General features: G+C 36.0%; 1 protein-coding gene across 6 annotated transcripts in view; it reads left to right on the forward strand.

Moving 5' to 3' along the window:
- Positions 1-16,844, forward strand: part of PTBP2 (polypyrimidine tract binding protein 2) — a 52,573-nt gene extending 35,729 nt beyond the window's left edge. For 3 of the 6 annotated variants that reach the window (XM_056355579.1, XM_056355574.1, XM_056355580.1), the window contains 7 exons: positions 4,567-4,762; positions 12,220-12,374; positions 13,839-13,872; positions 14,321-14,413; positions 14,793-15,009; positions 15,111-15,188; positions 15,337-16,844. In XM_056355579.1, coding sequence (XP_056211554.1) covers positions 4,567-4,762; positions 12,220-12,374; positions 13,839-13,872; positions 14,321-14,413; positions 14,793-15,009; positions 15,111-15,188; positions 15,337-15,469 — 906 coding nt within the window. In that variant the 3' untranslated portion in view covers positions 15,470-16,844. The remainder of the gene's footprint in view (positions 1-4,566; positions 4,763-12,219; positions 12,375-13,838; positions 13,873-14,320; positions 14,414-14,792; positions 15,010-15,110; positions 15,189-15,336) is intronic. The other 3 variants (XM_056355575.1, XM_056355577.1, XM_056355578.1) reach the window with 3 other exon arrangements.
- The last annotated feature ends 1,665 nt before the right edge of the window (positions 16,845-18,509 follow it).

Below are 18,509 nucleotides of genomic sequence, written 5' to 3' on the forward strand. Positions count from 1 at the left end.
CCAGAAATATCTGCTAGCTAAATGTGTGGACTCTATTTCTGAACTGGGGAATGAAAATACCAAAACGTCAAATCATTTTCTGTCTCCCAAACTGTGTCCTTGTCTGTCTTTTTTAGGTACTGTATGTACCTATTAGCTAAAGAGAATTCTAAATGACATCTCTTCCTGATTTTTAGGGGACTACCTTGACCATCTGCTGTAGGGAGGTTTCATTCCACACATTCATGGTCTGTAGAGGTCTTAGGAGAAGCTCATGAAAAGATATTTCCTATAGCACTTTTCAAGGGGGGTCATCTTTCACAAGGATTTTCAGGCATCTGGAACACTGAAAGTAAAAAGTAGAGCAGTGAATTCTATCCATTACATCAGAGAGCTCTTCATGCAGGTTAGGAAAACCTGAGAGAAGAAATGATTCTAGGAATGTTCTTTATCTGCTTCAGAGCCTACCCATAGATCAGACTCTTATCTGCAGGAAGCTGCATCAGTCATTCAGGATGTTACGTTTTGTAACTTTGTAGAGTACTTTTGTCATCTGAGATCACCTTTGCTGCTGTTATCACTTCTCTCAACATCCACAATCACATTGGGAAATGAGAGATCCTACTGTCAGTAGTCCATGTTGACTAGATAGTAATTCTTACTGTTCGTTCTGCAGAAAAGCTTGTGTATCATTGGTTACAGTAGCAGCAGGAGAAAATATTGTAACTGTTTATTGAATTTGGTTTCTTTTTTCTTGTCGTCTTTTTTTTTCCTCTTTCTTTTTCGGGTTGGAACAGTCTCTTGTTTCACCTCTTAATCTGTGGGATCTTTTCTAAGTCAGCAGTTCTCGTCTCTTCATCCTCCTGGCTGCTATGAGCAAAAAGAGGGTGGTTTGACATTAGTTTTTAGAAATGGGAAAATATTATGGTTTATGGTGCAGGCCTCCACCTTTTGTCAACGTTCCCTGTATGGTCATTTTTTACTGTCTGTGACAGGCAGTCATAGCGCTCTGTTCTGGATCCTTAAGACTTCCTAGGCTATTTCTGCTATTCTCTGTGTTGTTAGGCCTTGCTTATTCTTGCCTTCAATGATGCCTTGAGACATGAGCAGACTTTGGATTCTTTGTGAAAATAACCTCAGTTGTTAAGACACTTTATAAATGCTTAGAATGTTTCTAGTGTAGTAGTTGTCTAGAGTGCTAGCCTCTTCAGAGCCAGCTCCTGTATTGTGGAGCTTTCAGTAGTGTCGGGGATTGTGATTTTCTTTATTTCTTGTTTACTCCCTTTCTTAACTGCTGTAGCTGATGTAGAACCATGCAGTATACTCAGTTATTTGGAGTCATCTTCTTTTTCGTTTGTTTGGTGTGAGGGGTTTTTTGGTTGCTGGTTTTTTTTCTCTCCCCAAAACAATCTGAGTCACACAGGGGAATGCGTAGGGATGACGGTGTGTTTGCACTGTGGAGTTGAGGTCATTGTGTCAGTTCAGACATGTGCCCCTCTCCTTGGATTATGTGTCAGCCTGAATTGAGAAAGGGATTTTTGTTCGTTCTTTTACCACTGGTTTGTGTTGGTCTTCTGAATGTTCTTGCTAGCCATCTTGTTTCTGTGCTCCTATGCACCACAACATATTTTTTCAGGAATCTGCTGATAAGTTCTTGGCGGGAGGTGAGCCACTCATCAGAATGATTTTCCACCTTGGGAAAGTCCAGGAAGAGGGTACTCTGTAGTAACAAGGAGGAGGGAGGAAAGGCAGGGGCCTGGAAGTGATTCAGTATCATTACACTGTTAGTATTGCATGATGACGTAAGTTTAGGTGCTTCTGTTGTCAAAGCTTAAGTAATGGATTTGCCATCACAGGCAAGACAAAGCATGATATTCACAATTCGTAGATGGGTCCCATGATACTTGATCTCCTTGGTTTGGCATGTGTGTGATATGGTACTTTGTCACATGTGAATGTATGTATAGATAAGTGCTCAAAGAAAGATGTTTCTTACCAGTAACTAGAGTTCTTTGAGGTGATGTCTGTACATACATTCACTAATGGTATGCCTACTGTCTTCTCACTTCCTGCAGCATGTCTGTTTGGGAGGAACAATTTGAGGGTTTGTTGCACATTCTCTTATTGCCATATAGCAAGGAGCTCAAGGACAGACGTTCACAATTGTGACTTCACATGTGAACAGTTAATCTTGAAAAAACCCTAGTTGCTGGTAATTTTTTTGCATTGTTAAGAGGTGTATGATGCTGCTGGAAGAGGGGGGTGGGGATGAGGGTTTTTTTGTTACTCTGTTTTGATCTGTGGCAAGAGCCTTTCCCAGGGTGTGACTACAGTCCTCATTAACAGTCCTTCCTTTCCAGTTCAGGATGTTCTTTCAGAATGTGTCACAACTACAAGGGATTTCTCTTGTGCAGCATTCTTTTGTATGTACTTTGGGTCACTTCTGAATTTCTTAGAAAGAGGAGGTTTTGTGGTTTCAGTTTTAAGTTTTTCTTACTTATGTGGCTCCCATTAAACATTGACTACTCTGGAAACTAGCAAACCAAAACCTCTGTACTTCTTAAGACTAAAAGATGTTCATCAACTTAACAGCCTTCTGCCAGCCATAAATCAGCGTGTCTATAGATATCACACAGAGGGGTAATATGAATCTTATGTTTTAAAGACTTAAGAGCTTTGTGTCATGGTCCTGTGATTGGACAGAGCTAAAGGATACTGCATTTTGGCCTCATTCATACCCATTCACATAATGAAGAAAACTAGGTATTTCCTTGATTGCAATGGCATTGTCTTTGGCAATAAGTAAGCTCAGGCCCACCTTTAATCTGTATCTTGGTGGATATTAGAAGGTAAGAAGTCTTCTAAAAGTGATTGATTGATTCTCAGCAGATAGTCTCTTAGATGTTCAGGTGTTCAAGTGAGCTTCTTTTCCCAACATTAGGAGTCTTGGATTCTGCTTTGCGACTGTGTATAAAAGAGCTTGAAAATTCTGTATTCTGTAATTGTGGCACACACCCCACCCAACAATACAAAATTAATCCTCAGTTTGTATTCTGTGAATCAGGACAGTAGATTTTGCTTTGCCAGGATTGTATAAAGCATTGTTGAAGTTGAGTTTCAAGCACAGGAGTTTCCTTTTAAATTGCTAAGTATTTGTTGAGACGATGTGCAGATTTACAGGTTTCTATACTTTTTTTTGGTGTGATTTTATTTTCCCATTATTTGGAATTTCTAATGATACTGCCTTACTTATTCTTATACATTGACTGCTAATGGTGGTAATTTATTCTAAGTGATTTCATGAGCCCCAGAGAAGTCAGCTGTGATAGTACGTGTTTGTAGGAAGGGACAGCCTTGCTGGTCCAGCCCTAGCAGAGGGGTGTCTGCAGGATGTTCACTTTCCAGATGCATCACTGTGTGAAAATAGCTATGTTGCTTCCATATCCCAGCAGGCGTGCTAGTTTGTGCAGTGCTTAACTCAAAATAGTAAGTTCTACCAGAACTGGAACGTGTTGGAGAGTACTTAGCAGATGTAACCAAGCTAGCTGTGCAAGAAGCTAGTTTGGGTCCAGAAGTGGTACATTTCAGTCTAGCGTTAATCAAGAGAAACAAGAGATCTGATTTTTGTATTTGAAAGTGCGATTTATTTGGGGTTTTTGCCATGTGTATACATAAGGTAGTCTTATATTTAAAATACTGATTTGATTGAATGGATTAATATAAGCTGTATTTCACTGCCTAGAATTTCTTAGTTACAAAAGTTTTTGGTTTCTTTTAATCTCTCATATTTAGCTGTTAGTGTTTCAAGTGAAAGGAAGTTATGCCCAAAATGTGAATAGAATAAAGTCCAGGTATATCAATTTACCTCATATATAATGAAGATGGACAAAACATATGTTGTAAGGCCATTTTAGAGAGTCTTTTCATAGACTTCTATCTAAGTGGTGTCATGTTAAGAGTTCATGTGAATTTTACTGTTAATAGGCATCCTTTCAGAAGTACCAATTAATTCTGAAAACGGGATTTTTTAAAAAGGTGTCAGTAACATCAGTTTAGGAGATAAAAGTTGCTTTTCTTACAATTTTGGCACTAATTACCTTTAAAGGGAGAAGGAAAACATGCCGGAACAATGTAAATAATCTGCTTCAACAGATAGCTGGCTAACATGGTATTTAATACTATTATTTTTTTTATTTTCTTCAGGTCCATTTTCTTGTGAGAGTACTTGTGTGATTTTTGATTTTTTTTTTTTCTTTGAGAAATTTTTTTGGCATTATGTCCGAATTAAAGCTGTACTATGGCATACGTGTTAATTAACTATATTCAACAGACTAACTTTTAAGTTTGACTGCATTAAAATGTCTCTTGCCGCTTTCATGCATAACCCGTTTCTAGGTAAGAGAAGTAAACACTGAGCTTCCTGGAATCATGTTAAGAGAGATTAATGCATTTTAATCTTAATTGGTTTTAAGCTAGACAGCAAGACAGATAAATGCCTATACGCTGACCTTGGGTTTAAAAAAAAAATAAAATTGTGCAACCAACCTGTATTGTGTATTTTGTAAATAAATTGACTCCCTTTTCCAGGCCTTAGATGGTCAAAATATTTATAATGCTTGCTGTACCCTACGGATTGATTTTTCCAAATTGGTGAATTTGAATGTCAAGTACAACAACGACAAAAGCAGGGACTACACTCGTCCTGATCTCCCATCTGGTGATGGACAGCCAGCGCTGGACCCAGCTATTGCTGCAGCCTTTGCAAAGGAGACCTCTCTTCTAGGTATGATTCTCTTGTATTGCAAAGTCACTTGATGAAAATACTTGTTAATCCTTCTGAGAATTAAAGATCTTAAATTGTGATAGTGTCCAAAATCCCATTCAGGCTTCAGTCTATATTGTGATCTGAGTTGTAGTAACACAATTAGATTGTCTTCAGAAGTCCTGTATAAATGAGTAAGAGAATGCATGACAAAATGAGAAATGCAAAAGTATAAGGAAAAGTCAAGTTAATTCTATTTTTATTTCCAAATCTGTCCTCCCTTCTTTTATAGCTCCTGTTAGCTGCTACTGACCACCCTGCCACCCAAGTTTATAACGGACTTAATGAGATTTACACATTTCATTCATGCAAATGCTTATTTGTAATATCAGTTTATAAAAATACAACTTTGTTGGTGTTCCTTTCAATGAGGAAACAGTATGCTCTTTTGCTGGTGGAAAAAAAAGTGTGCTAGTGTGATTTCTGTAAATAAAAGGAACAAAATCTGTAGTTGCACTTCTAGTGCTATGGTACATGAGTTCTAATATCCTGTTAGCTTTTGAGTTAATCTGAAGGTGATATGCTCTGAGAAAGTTACAGAGAAATGTGTGTTCTGACCATTAGCAAAATAATTAGTGCATGCTTTGGGAGATAGTTGTAATTTTTTTTAGTTTATCACAATTCATTGCTTAAGTTTTACTCCTTATTCTGTCAGGTGGTTTTTTTGGTGAGAACACCTTTCAGTCAGACATATCTCATGACTTTTATAAGACCTGATTTATTATGTTGTGATTATTTTTCTTTCCACTCAGTCTTTTTTTCTTATTTTTTTCTTTCCCATTTTTCTTCTAAAGAAACTGAAGAACAGCATAGATTTCATGCTTTGGTTTTTGTACAAGGTGGGACAACTTGGAATAAGTCGATGCAGTAAGGAGGCCTTTGCTCTCCTGTGTTACAGAAGTTAGAAGCACTTAGTGAATGATGTGAGCCCAGAATAAAGGGTGAATATAGTAGTTAAGGCTTCTGAATGCTGTGCTATATCTACCCTTTTCCAAATTCAGATTATTTGAAGGATACGTTTCATGTCTAGTGGTAAATTCCATACACATCCACTTCCTGCAGATTTTGGAGTGCTTGAATTCACATCCTCCAGTACGACTCGCAAAATGGTGTATCACTTTTAGCTACAGCAGAAGTTTTGGAAGTAAAAAATACCATAAGAATCTATATAAAGTTTCTGAAGAACCTCTAGCTAACTTTTTTTTCTCTCTTTTAACTTTAAAATCATCATTTAAAAACCGTCGTCTTTCATTTCATGGATGGATAGGGAAGATGGGTGAGTGTTTGTGAAGAAGTTTTGACACCATAGAGATGAGTGCTGTGGATCACACCCTTGAGGCATTTAGTAATTCTTTTGTTAGCACCTAATGGCTAGAATGTAGACATGGGGCTGCAGTATGAGTATTAAGGAGGCAAAAAGAAAGTGAAGAAGCTGCTTATTAATGTGAGTCCCATCATATTAGGTGTTGTAAGGCAGGGATTTGGGAGAGGAGAAGGTTAAAGATTCATATAAACAGTGCCAAATGCAGCATTTTCTTGTGTAACTGTGACATTATCCTGACTCCTGAGAAGTTGTTTTCCAGTCTCAGGCTTACTAACGTATTTTTTTTGTATGTAAGGCTGATAGCATGCATGCAATTAGTAGATTTAATTTGCTGGGCATAGTGGGATCATACTCTGAGGATGCTTGGATCATTGCATCACATTGAATATATTTAATAACTGGGGATTCTCTGCTTGTTATAGTTATCCAAGTGACGTTAGCTTTAGTGGACTGTATGTTCTAGTGCTTTAGGGTTGAAAATCACTTAGATGCTTTTGTAATTCTTGTGTACTAAGCTACGTAAGTTTTGTAGCCTTTTGATTTTAATCATACTCATTCTTTTGTCTATATTAAAGGGGTTTTCTAGTAAAATTATGAAGATGTCAGTCATACTAGCTAATTAAATATTTTAATTCTCGCTATCTGGATGGACCTCTTTAAATGCACTGTTTTTTCCAAGCAGCAGAAAGATAAAAGGTACACTATATGAGTAACTTCCATTGCAGCTGTGAAACATTTTCAGAAGATCAGTGAAGTCAGTCATGTTTATTTTGATGAGTAGTGGGGATTATGTATCAGGGTTAGTTTTTTCCTCTGTAGAAGTGTTCATTGTTTTGAAAGATACTTAAGGGAGCCCAGTACATATTTTTTAACTCTGCTTGTGGCCAGTTGGGTGAGCATGATATATTGTAACTGCATCATTTGTCAAATGGGATTGATTATACAATGGTATTTGTTTTGTTTTGTTTTTGTTATTGTTGCTTGGGTTTTGATTATTTTTTTTTCTAGATGCCTTTGTTTGCTTTTACAGAATTTGAGCTCTACAGGTGAAAAAAACAAAGAAGGCTGCATAGTACTGTTGGTGCTGTAGCTGTTTGGATAGTTTGTCAAAATGGAAATGGTGCATGTTTGAATATGGAAGATCAGGGTTCCCATTTGGGGCTATATTCTGTGCAAAAAGGCAGAAAATGTAATGTAAAGGCAGAAATGATGTAAACAAGAAAGGACAAAGGATAGAAAAAGCAGAAAAGCCTAAGTGGATGCTTGCATGTGCAATTTATAGCTGTGTTTTTACTTAGATACTCAGAAGAGTGAGAATGCTTGAAAGTTCAGAGTTACAAGATGGAGGTTTGCAAACCGTGATGTGTGAAATATGGCAGAATGATAGCAGTGACCTTCCTCCTGCTACTTCCTTTTATCTTATATTTTATTTCTTTTTATATGCTTCAGAATTCTTATTTCTGTAATGTTGATAAAGATATCTTCAGAGTGTCTGCCATGCCCTATTCACAGATGGTTCCCAAAGGGCATGTTTCTCCATGAAGGAGTGGAGCTCCATTTTGAGCTTAATGTCATGCTCTTCAGGTTCTTTTGGAAGCTCAAAAAGAGTACCATAAGTTGACCCTGTGGCATTATTAAAATTTGTGCTGTGGCTGTTCTCTTGTATGTATCTAATGAGATTACTAACAGAAACTGTGGCAGGGACTCAGTTCTGACTTTTGCTTATGTTATGCTGTTACATGCTGGATAGTTGCACAACTTGGGTGCTCTTTTGGTGTTGGCTTTTGAACAGTACACTAATTCATATGTCAGAAGTGAGGTTTAGGTTTAACAATTTAATGAGCTGAATTTTAGTGACAAGATGTGAGTCTTACTAGTCTTGGTGTTTAAACCTGCATTAATACTAAACTGTTACATATCTCTATTTCCTTCTGGATGGAATTAACCCTTCTCCTCAGTAAACGTAACTTTATGACGTAGTGTAGTAACACTTGCAGCTTTATAAGCTGTTAGGCAGAGATTTTTAAAGAACCTGCTATTTTTCCCAAAACCCATTCAGGCGGAGTATAGGAAGTAGGCCAGTAACAAGTAGAAAAAGAGAGATGGTGGTTACTTGACGTAAAGCCACAAAAAGGGTTCATAACAGGACTAGGGACTAAATCTGGTTCTCAGTCGCAGTTATGAATACATGCATTAAGATGTATTAATTAAGTCATCATTAAGATGACTACTACTGCCTATGGTTTTCACACATAAGTTCATCATATATTTTTAGTGTAGCTTTAATTTGCCTCTTATTAAAATGGCATTGCTAATTTGCATGTCAGAGGTCATACAAAAAGATACACTGAGGGGGAATAAATAATGTGACATGCTGTGTTTAAACTTTATTAAGTAAAAAGACCTAAAAAGGCTAGGAAAAAGGTGTGTAATATTTGTATGTGTTCATTAATATCTGGAAAAAGTAAAAAACTGTTATCTGTAATTGTTGGAAGCTGAAACAAAGCTAGTGACAAAGCTTTCTAATACTGGTTGATCATGCTGAAAAAGCAGCTAACATTCCTAAAGAGTTTGAGATAGGTCCTCAAATATTGAAGCAGCATGTTGCATGATAACTAATAATCATAATACAAGTTGTTCTTATTTTTTTTTTATTTGCTTATATCAGAATGGCAAGTCATAGTGCAGTAGAGATCTACAGAAACAGAATTTTTTTTTCTGTGGATTTGTAATTTGTCTGACCTTTTCAAGAAATGAGGTCTTTGCATGCTATGTAATTGGTTAGAAATGTATCAATCAAATAGATGATCATAGCCTGCATGCATCATTACTCATTTGTCTACTACACCCTCAGCTGTGATGAAATAAGGTGTCAGAAATCTTTGAGACTGTAAATTGGACATCTTTTCAATGAGTCTTGTTATCTTTTGAAAGACGGAGAAAATCACTAATGGTCAGAATGGGCTGGTTTCAAATGAATTATCAGAAGCAGATGGTTGATATTTTTTTTTCCTTTTTTTCATCTCACATATGAAAAGATAAACACATTCTCTACCCCCTAACGCCAAGTTACAGGAGATCTTAGCGAAAAAAGCACCTTTGAATAAACAGCAACTGTATTACATGGAACCGCAACAAACACATGATTTTAACTAAGAACTACTTATAATTGCAAATACCAATACGTAATAATCCTTTAACACCAGTATGTTTGTTTAATATTTCAGCTGGAAATATGTTGCTGTGGTTATCCACAACAGCTTTATCCCTTGCTGTCATCGCTGGCTTTCTTTACCGGCACTTTCCACTAATGCCCCTTCTTAAGGTTCTTATTAAATTAATCTATCTCAAGGGATAATAACTGAAAATATTTTGGTATGAATGGTATTGAATTAATCTTTGTTTTTAACCTCTTCAAGAGGTTAAATAAAAGAATGTCCTGAACGGAGTCTGATGCTGTGAAGAATTTTGCCTTTTAAAGTATGAATTACTCAGCTATGCTCTGTTCACCTTTTGAAAGTGCCATAAAAACTTCACTAAGCATTTTTAGGTTCCTTTATTCTTAAAAATGCTGGATTGGCTTAAAGCTTCTAAGGTTAGGGAGAGGTGCCTAGGCACACTAGATGATTTGAAATGCCCTGGTATCTTGGCATTTTCCTAATACCCAAATGATTGCTGTTGACCAGTATAAAGTAAGTGTTTCCCTTCAGGTGGACGTCTGTCAGACTTTACTGTCATGCTTCACATTTCTGTCTGTATGACCTCTGCAGTACCCAAGTGTAAATAAACGTGACGTTCAGCTGTGTAATACAAAGCACTCAGAAGTACATTTCCAAGACTTAAAAGAATCCAGTTCTGTTCTAAAAATTAAAGTTGTTTGAGGAGTTTAATTTATTGTTCACAGGTTTCCCTGTGTGTTACAGTCTGATTTTGGGAATAAACTTCCTTCTTCCACAGGGGTACTTACTTTAACAGCATCCTTTATTAATTGTTTTTTCTTGAAACTAAAGCTATACTCTTCAGCAAAAACACGCATCATATTTATGTGGGATTTTGGTCTTGCTATTAATATGCGTAAGTATAGAATATTACACTTCCTCACAAAATGGATTTTGAGAAACAAATTTGCTGTGCTTGGACTAGCAGTGGTCCATCTAATTTCATGTGCCTTGTCTGACAGCTAGTGTTACTTCTGTGTTCTCTGGTAGAAGACCTAGCACAGCCCTCATAACGTATGCTCATACAGTCGCATACCTGGGAGGAGTGCTTTCCTAACTGCCAGGTAGCTAGTGCTTCGCTTACATGATGAAGCATATTATATGTCACTTCATTGCCTATTTAATGTAACCGGCAGTTCCCACAGACTATCTAATACAGTCTCAAATCTATTAAGTGCTTTTGCAGGGTGGAAAGGAGAAAAGCAAGTTTGGGTTTTCCCTTCTTTTTATGTATTACAGTCCCACAAATAGCACATATAATGCAATAAGAGATCATACTTTTTGATGCACGTAGATTTGCCCTTTATCTTGTGGCATGAGAGATGGCTAGAATTGTCATTACTCAGAACTTTCTATTCCTCTGGTTTGATCCCTGAATACTAACATTTTTAATCTTTTAAACTTTATCAGACAGCGTTCCTTATCTTTAATTTCCTTTCTTAGAACACTTACTGTTTTTTCTTCTCTATGTGCTTTGACAGGAAATGACTAGAAAATATTTTTCAGTGCTTGATCAGTAATACTGTTAAGCACTATTGCAAAGTAGTGATGGATATCCCGTCCAGTTTGAGGGGTCATTTGGCCAGCCCAACAAAATCTGTCTCTCTGTCTTCTGTGCCCGCTTCCCCGCTCCTCCCCCCTCCCCCGGGAAATTAAAAAAACCCCAACATTGTAACCTTACTTACTTCCCCCTTCTGTTCTCTTTGGATACTAAGTCTTGGATTATTGTGTTTTTAAATTAATGGTTGAATGTATTATTATCTGCTTAGTGTTTGGGCATTGGCTGAAACTGAAGAATTTCTTTTCTCTTGTTACTTCCTTTAAAATAAAACTTAACGTAGGAAGGAAAGTAGCCTTAAGTACTTAGTGTAAAGGTTATATTTAGACTGACTGCCTGGCATACTGGAAGATTGCTCAAAAGGTGGATTAGCTTAGCATGATCATATAAACATTAGAAAATTTGCCAAAATACTGAAATCTGAGAACCCAGTTGCAGTAAAAGAAAATAAAGTACTGAAGTTACATTTCTTTATTGTTTTTCACACGTTTTTCTTTGTCAGTGTGGTTTTACTGAACTCTTTAAAATGTTCAAATAAAATGTTGATTGAATACGAGAAAGCTGTTCCTGTATACACTATGTATCGTGCATATGATCACAAGAACTTTTCACAGATCCTGGGGGGAGCATGCTTGCCTAACACCCCAGTGACTTGACCAGGTAAAACCAGCAGGTCTCTACAGGATCTGAATTTCCTTGGAAGAAGAAAAGTTGAAGCACAGCTGAAGGTTTAGCTAATGGTAACATGCTGCTTCATGGAATTGGATTACAAAAGTCATTGAGCATAGTCAGTGGTGCTGTCCTGAATCTTGAAGGTTGCCTCCTCACTTCATTTATGTTGAGACTCTGAGAGATCCATAGGCCTTTTCACATGACCAACTGCAGTGTGTATATTTAGTCTGAAGCACCGCATTGAAGTCAGTCATGCATCTCAAAGGGTGATGGAAAATAAGGATGTAATGATGCGCAGAGCACAATTAGTTTATTCTTACTGATCAGCATTTACTTTAGACCATTTTAATAAACTAGACACTTTAAGCATTTTGGAGTACAGTGGAAGCAGTTCTGGTGTACAAGACTGCTTATTTGAAAAGAAAGTACTTTTTACAGCTCATCATTTCTTTGAAGACTTAATAATTTGAATCAAACAAAACCTTTTCACATTTCTTCATGTTAATTTCACAACCCTTTGGATGACTTTAACAGTGGAATGGTCTGCTTTGTAGTGTTGTATGCAACACTTGTACTGATATATAGGAACTTTTTTTTTTAAATGACTTGTGTGTATTTCGTAAAATATGCTTTATTTTAAAATTAGGGCTTCCTGTTGCAGCTGTTCCAGGAGCTCTGAGTCCTTTGGCTATTCCAAATGCTGCTGCTGCAGCTGCAGCTGCTGCTGCTGGCCGTGTGGGAATGCCTGGAGTTTCAGCTGGTGGCAATACAGTGCTCCTGGTTAGCAATTTAAATGAAGAGGTCAGTGAAACAATTTTGCTTTTGTTTTTCCTCTTTAGTCACACTTCATTTGTCAGTATTTTATAATTTCGTTGTATTTGGCCTCTTACATTTGGATTTTAAGCTCAAAGTATTTTTGCTGTTTTTTTTTTTTTTTAATAATCCCCCAAAGTTAATTTTAAAGCCATTATTATTAAATACTTTTGTTTTCCCAGGTAGCTAACAACTTAAAATGTCCTTTGATAGTCGGCTACCTAGTTTTGCTAAGAAAAAATGTGGTAACTACTGCATGTTTGACATTTGAATTGAAAGCTTTATTTTTACAAAATAGCAGCTATGCTTTCTTTTGCAATTATAATCACGTAAACTAGAATTTCTGTTTTGTTTCTTCTAATTGTTTGCTGTTTCATTTCATGCTTGTATCTCACATTTTTAAGGTCTTAATTTATGTGAACTAGTCTAACACATTTTTCTTTGAAGGTTCTCCCAAAGATCTTGACGAGGCACTCTTCCAGTCTCTCTTAGTAATTTTTTTCTTTGCAGTTTCTCATTTGTCTTTAAAAAATAATAATTAAAAAATGGTGGCAAAGCATTTTCATTTTAACTGTATCTTTCTTGCTAACTCTGAAATCTAAAAGGGTTTATTTAGTTTTGCATTTTTACTGTCCTTTACATTTATTTTGATGGCTGTGAAAGCTGGTATGAAATGTGGGAAGTTTGTATCAGTCTAGCTGTTCCATTTTTAACTGGCCTCTGTCACTGTAAATCATTAAGCTTTTTTTTATCATCTGGTACTATTTTGTCATCCACAGTCTTGCATGTTAAAATGTTTTAGATCAGAGTGCCATTTTGAAAGATTTTTTGCCTGCATTTCATAACCAGCCATGCTTATGCAGTTAAAGTTCAAATTTTAAAATTTCTATTGCATGCTTTTTGTTAATTTATTTTCATGTTGAGATGAAATGCTGTAGTTTACTCTTGATATGAATGTACTTTACCCATATTTGTCTTGGGTGACTACATTTTACTCAGTTTTTCTTGTACAGTACATAAACCAACCATTTTCTGACCAAATTCCTGCATTTCTTATGTACTGACCTATATTTTATTTTTTTTTTGTTCCCCACTTCCTTATTTTTTTTCTTCTGCATTGCTGTATTCCCTTCCCCATTTCATCCTTTTCCCTTTGTGTTCAACTTCCCTTTCCTTGTCTTTACCCAAATTCCCATGCCCTTCCCTGTCTTACCCTTCTCCTTGTCTTTGTCTACGTTCCCTGTCTTCATTCCCTATGTTCATGCTTCTGTGCTTGAACAAAATGTTCCTCGGACCAACTTGCCCCAATTAACCGCCTTGAAACCATGATCCATGACCACCTCACCATTCTGCGGGAACCACCCTTCGTTATGGATGATCTGTTCATCTCCGCTCTTCCTCGACTCTTCTCTCTTCTTGTCTTACGCTGCTTGCTCTTCTCTCCTTCTAAAGATGGTTACGCCCCAAAGTCTGTTTACCCTCTTCGGTATGTTATTGTTAGCACTATACTTTTATTATTGATTTGATTTTGGTTGGTTTTTTTTGTTTGTTTGTTTGGTTTTTTTTTTGTTTCACCTTAATTCTTATTTGTAGCTAGCACTTTGGCTTAAAGTTGAATAGTAAATCTTTTGCTATTTTTCTTTTGCTGTTTAAAACTCTCCATAGACACAGATTTTCTGTTAATGCATGCTAATATATTTTGCATGGTCTTTAATTTAATATCATTCACATAGCTTTGAGGGTTTATCAGAAATTATTCTTTTCAAAATTCACTATTCAAAATCTTTATCTTCTTTATTCATTTGTGAGAGTGTTGAGTTTGAGTGAGTGATCTTGTTGCTGTCTGAATGTTCCATTGATATGTCAATATATATTACTTAGGTGACTGGCTTTAAATGAACTTTTTCTTTTGGGTTACCTTTGACTTTGAAAAGGTGTTTATGGTGATGTGCAGCGCGTGAAGATTTTATACAATAAGAAAGATAGTGCTCTTATACAGATGGCTGATGGAAACCAGTCACAGCTGGGTAAGATTAGTTTTCTGTTTATATTCCCATTAGTCTAAGTACTTGAAATTACACTGTGTAAAATCAGGTGAACTAAGCATGTTTACATTTGTCAGTGTCTTGTATCCTGGTTACCCACAAGATCCAAAATCTTATTGTGTGCACTTGTGCTCTAGAAGGCCTGCACAATATCCTAAATGAATTCAACAGCTGAATCACATACGATGGTCTTTAAATAAAATTAAATACTGATGCAGATTCTGCAGGCCTAGTTCTTGATTCCAGTCTTTTAGCACATTGACCCTTTGATTTGTTCGGGTGTTTTTCTTGTTCTCTTGGTGGTGTACCACAATGTATTGAAAAGTAACAGTGAATTGAGTAAACTGCTTGTCTTTTTCAGCCATGAGCCATCTTAATGGACAAAAAATGTATGGAAAAATTATTCGGGTTACCCTGTCTAAACATCAGACAGTGCAACTACCTCGAGAGGGACTTGATGACCAAGGGCTGACTAAAGATTTTGGTAATTCACCTCTGCATCGCTTCAAGAAGCCTGGTTCAAAAAACTTTCAAAATATATTCCCTCCTTCTGCAACACTTCATCTGTCCAATATTCCGTAAGTGTTGGCTCTCAGTAAGCCAGTAGTGTTAGTGTGAATCACAGCACACCAAACTGAGTACTAATTTCTTGCTATGCTTATTTTCTTTCTGTCTGTAGCCCATCAGTAGCAGAAGAGGATCTACGCACATTGTTTGCCAACACTGGAGGCACTGTGAAAGCATTTAAATTTTTTCAGTAAGTAACTTTTCTGTACGTAGCTCTAACTAAAGACTGCCTAAATGCATTTTTGCAGCACGTCTTAACGAAAAGTGCGTAGAGGGTAGCGAACATTAAGAACAACCCTTTTAGTGTTCTAGTTCCTAATGCCATTATTTTGTTTCAGAAGAGATCACAAGATGGCGCTTCTTCAGATGTCAACGGTAGAAGAAGCTATTCAGGCTTTGATTGATCTTCACAATTACAATCTGGGAGAAAATCACCATCTGAGAGTTTCTTTCTCTAAGTCAACTATTTAAAAAGGCAGTTTGAAAATGAGGGTGTATTGCATTGTTTGGTGTTGTCACCTATTGACTGTTCAGGAAAGTGGGGACCAGAGTTTGTCTTCAGTTTTTTTTATTTTTTATTTTTTCATGCTGTTATCATTCCTTGGTTGTTTTAAAAAATAAAAAATAAAAAAACTTTAAAAAGCAGTGATACTAACTGCTGTTGTTCAACTGTTGTTTAGATAAACCATCATTTTGTTTAAAAGATTTCAAGTTAATACCACAATTTTTCAACTTAGTTGACATACGTGCCTTAAAAAGGAAAACTAGTACTGCTGGAATTGCATAACTAGTAAAAAGCAAATTTGGTTGTCTGGGGCACATTGTTACATGATAATTTAAATATGTTTAGGCAGGGGTGTGTAAAAAGGTTAAGCTTTTGTTTCTCCTGCTTGGTAGATATTTTTTTTTTTATCTGCTGGCTTGTCACTTAATTTTCTTTTTAATTGGATAAGATGCATTACACTGAAAGAGTAAAATGACACCTGATTTCTCCTACCATTTGCTTTGTGCTCCTTTTTTTAAAAAGGCCTTTTGTATTTCATCGTTCTGGTCTAGATTCAGTTATGAATGTAGGCATTAGTTAAAATTAACAAGGTACAGAATATTAATTTCTTAAAGGACAAAAAGTGACTTCTGTGACTTTGGGCCCTACGTGAAAAGCATTGTGGAATCTTAACCTTTTTGTACACACTCTTGTGGGATGTATCATATAAATGTCAGCACTAAGTAATGTCTTGTTTGTGGCTGAATATTTTTCGTAGATGTTTTCGAAGTTGACATGACTTATGTGCATTTCAATATATATTGCCATCTTTAGTTTGTAATTAAGATATGGAATATGGTTGTGGATTTCTGAGCATGTACAGACTGGTCAAGCTAGTTCAGGAAATGGTGCATGTATTTTTCAGTGGTGAAGAAAGTTTGCTGCAAATGCTTGCAGGCAATTTTGTGACAGTTTTCTAAAACTGACAACCAGGTGGGACCAAAGTTTATGTGCCTTTAGTCTTAATTTACCTTGCATTGTAATATTCAGTTTTAATATATCTCTTCAAAATATTTTGTATTTAGAAATTGATCTGACTTTATTATAAACATGGCTCAGAATCTACAGATCAGTTAATTTGAAAGCAGTTCTCTGTCAGTCTGAACTGTTACCTTGATTCTGTTTAAATGACCAATACTTTTTGAAATTGATGTACTTAGTTTCAATATTCATAGATTCTGTTATCTATGTAGAAAAAAATGGTCATGTATATTTTCTATTAGTTGAGTTTTTACATCTTTAGAATTGTAAAATTCAGTATAGTTTGAAAGTGGCACAATTAAAAATTAATTTTCTAACAAAGTTGGGAGGTTTGACGGTGGTTTAATTTCATTTTGTGTGTACTCTGCTTACCTCTGTAGCATGCTCAATAAACACTTCTGTAGCTCTGTAATCACCTTTTCTGTCTTTCTCTGCTGCTTTCTCTCTTTCCTCTTCTTTGTTTTTTCACTTCTACTGTGCTTCTAAATTCATGTTTATTCTCTGCCAGGGTGGGAAAAGCATAATAGTAAAAAATACAATTTTATGGCTTTTTACCGTAAATCTGATGCTGTGAAAAATACCAGCTCTTTATTTTCAGAAAGATAGTGACCCCTTTGCAGGCATATGTGCATATTAAACATTTCCCACCCTGTTACAACTTACTGCTTTAAAGACATAACTTTTACTGTAGTTTCGTTAGCTCTCTCTTTCTATCTTTTTAGTTTTTTAAGCAGATTTATGCACTAATAGATCTCTCAGGTTTGCCATGCTCTCTTGCTGCAGTTTCATCTTTCATTTTTTTTGTGTCTGCTAAAGATTTTTCTACTAATCGTACAGTATACTCGTGGGTTAAAGTAATGAAGTTTTTAACATTAGTTTAGTGGACCATACATATTCCAGACTAGGATATTTCACCTTTTCAGAGACGTGGGCTTAAGTGAATGTAAAAACAGTTTGGGCACTTTAATAGTGTTTCTTCATATTACTTTGAACTGATTGTTGTGGGTTTTTTCCCCTCAATTAGAAGTAGGATTAAAACTTTTTACACAGTCCCTTTGAAGAGTAACTGTATGATCCTGAAGCATTATGTTGGTAAAAGGTGTCAGCGTTCAATTCCAAGCATTTTTCTGTCACTTTTTCACTACAACTACTGTAGATTTATTGATGTCAGATTACTTTGTGATCTGATGTCTGTTCTGTGGGTTGGCTTTCAAATCAATAAATTGCTATCAGCTTTTTAAAGGTCATGGTATAATGTAGGGAGCTTGCATTAGTCTTCACTACATTAAATAAAATGTGTTTGGTTCTTACCCATGTTATCAGAAATACACCCGAGATACGATTTAAGTTATATTCCAGACATCACAGTGATCACCCAATCTGAAATGCTAGTGGAATCACATTCATCCATACATGAAACTTGTGAATCAACATCTTTTTACAACTCGGGCACCCAAACACATTGCGGTGACCATCTCCCAATTGACTTGAACAGTAGTTAAGGGCCTGACTGAGCTGGTCTCCTAAGCTTTTTTTATCTATATAGTGTTGAGGCCCCGTATTTTTAAAAGTAAGAATGTGTGAGATTTCCTTTTGCATATCAGAATGTGTTTGCATATTTCAAATTAAGATATGAATTGAAATTTATCATTCCATGGGTTCAGCTTATGCTGAACAGTTTCCACTTAACACATCTGTGTCAGCATACAGTAATTGTCATGTATAATTTTGAAATAACTTTAAATATCTGCAGTGCTTGAGTGTTTACAAATACAGGGTTTTTGTAAAACTGTAACTTACTCATCTCTTGCCAAGCTTATTTCCTTAAAAAGAAGGTTTTGTACTACTTTTTTCATTTTGAAAAGTTTTGTGGCAAAAACCTCAAGGGATAGAATATATAGTGAGTTTGATTTGTTATGAATTCAGTAATTTTTATTATGAGGTTATATTTGTATCAGCCAAAATGAAAAGTAATGATAGTAATAA

The sequence above is a fragment of the Falco biarmicus genome, chromosome 11, assembly GCF_023638135.1.
Source record: "Falco biarmicus isolate bFalBia1 chromosome 11, bFalBia1.pri, whole genome shotgun sequence".
In the NCBI taxonomy this organism is placed as follows: domain Eukaryota; kingdom Metazoa; phylum Chordata; class Aves; order Falconiformes; family Falconidae; genus Falco; species Falco biarmicus.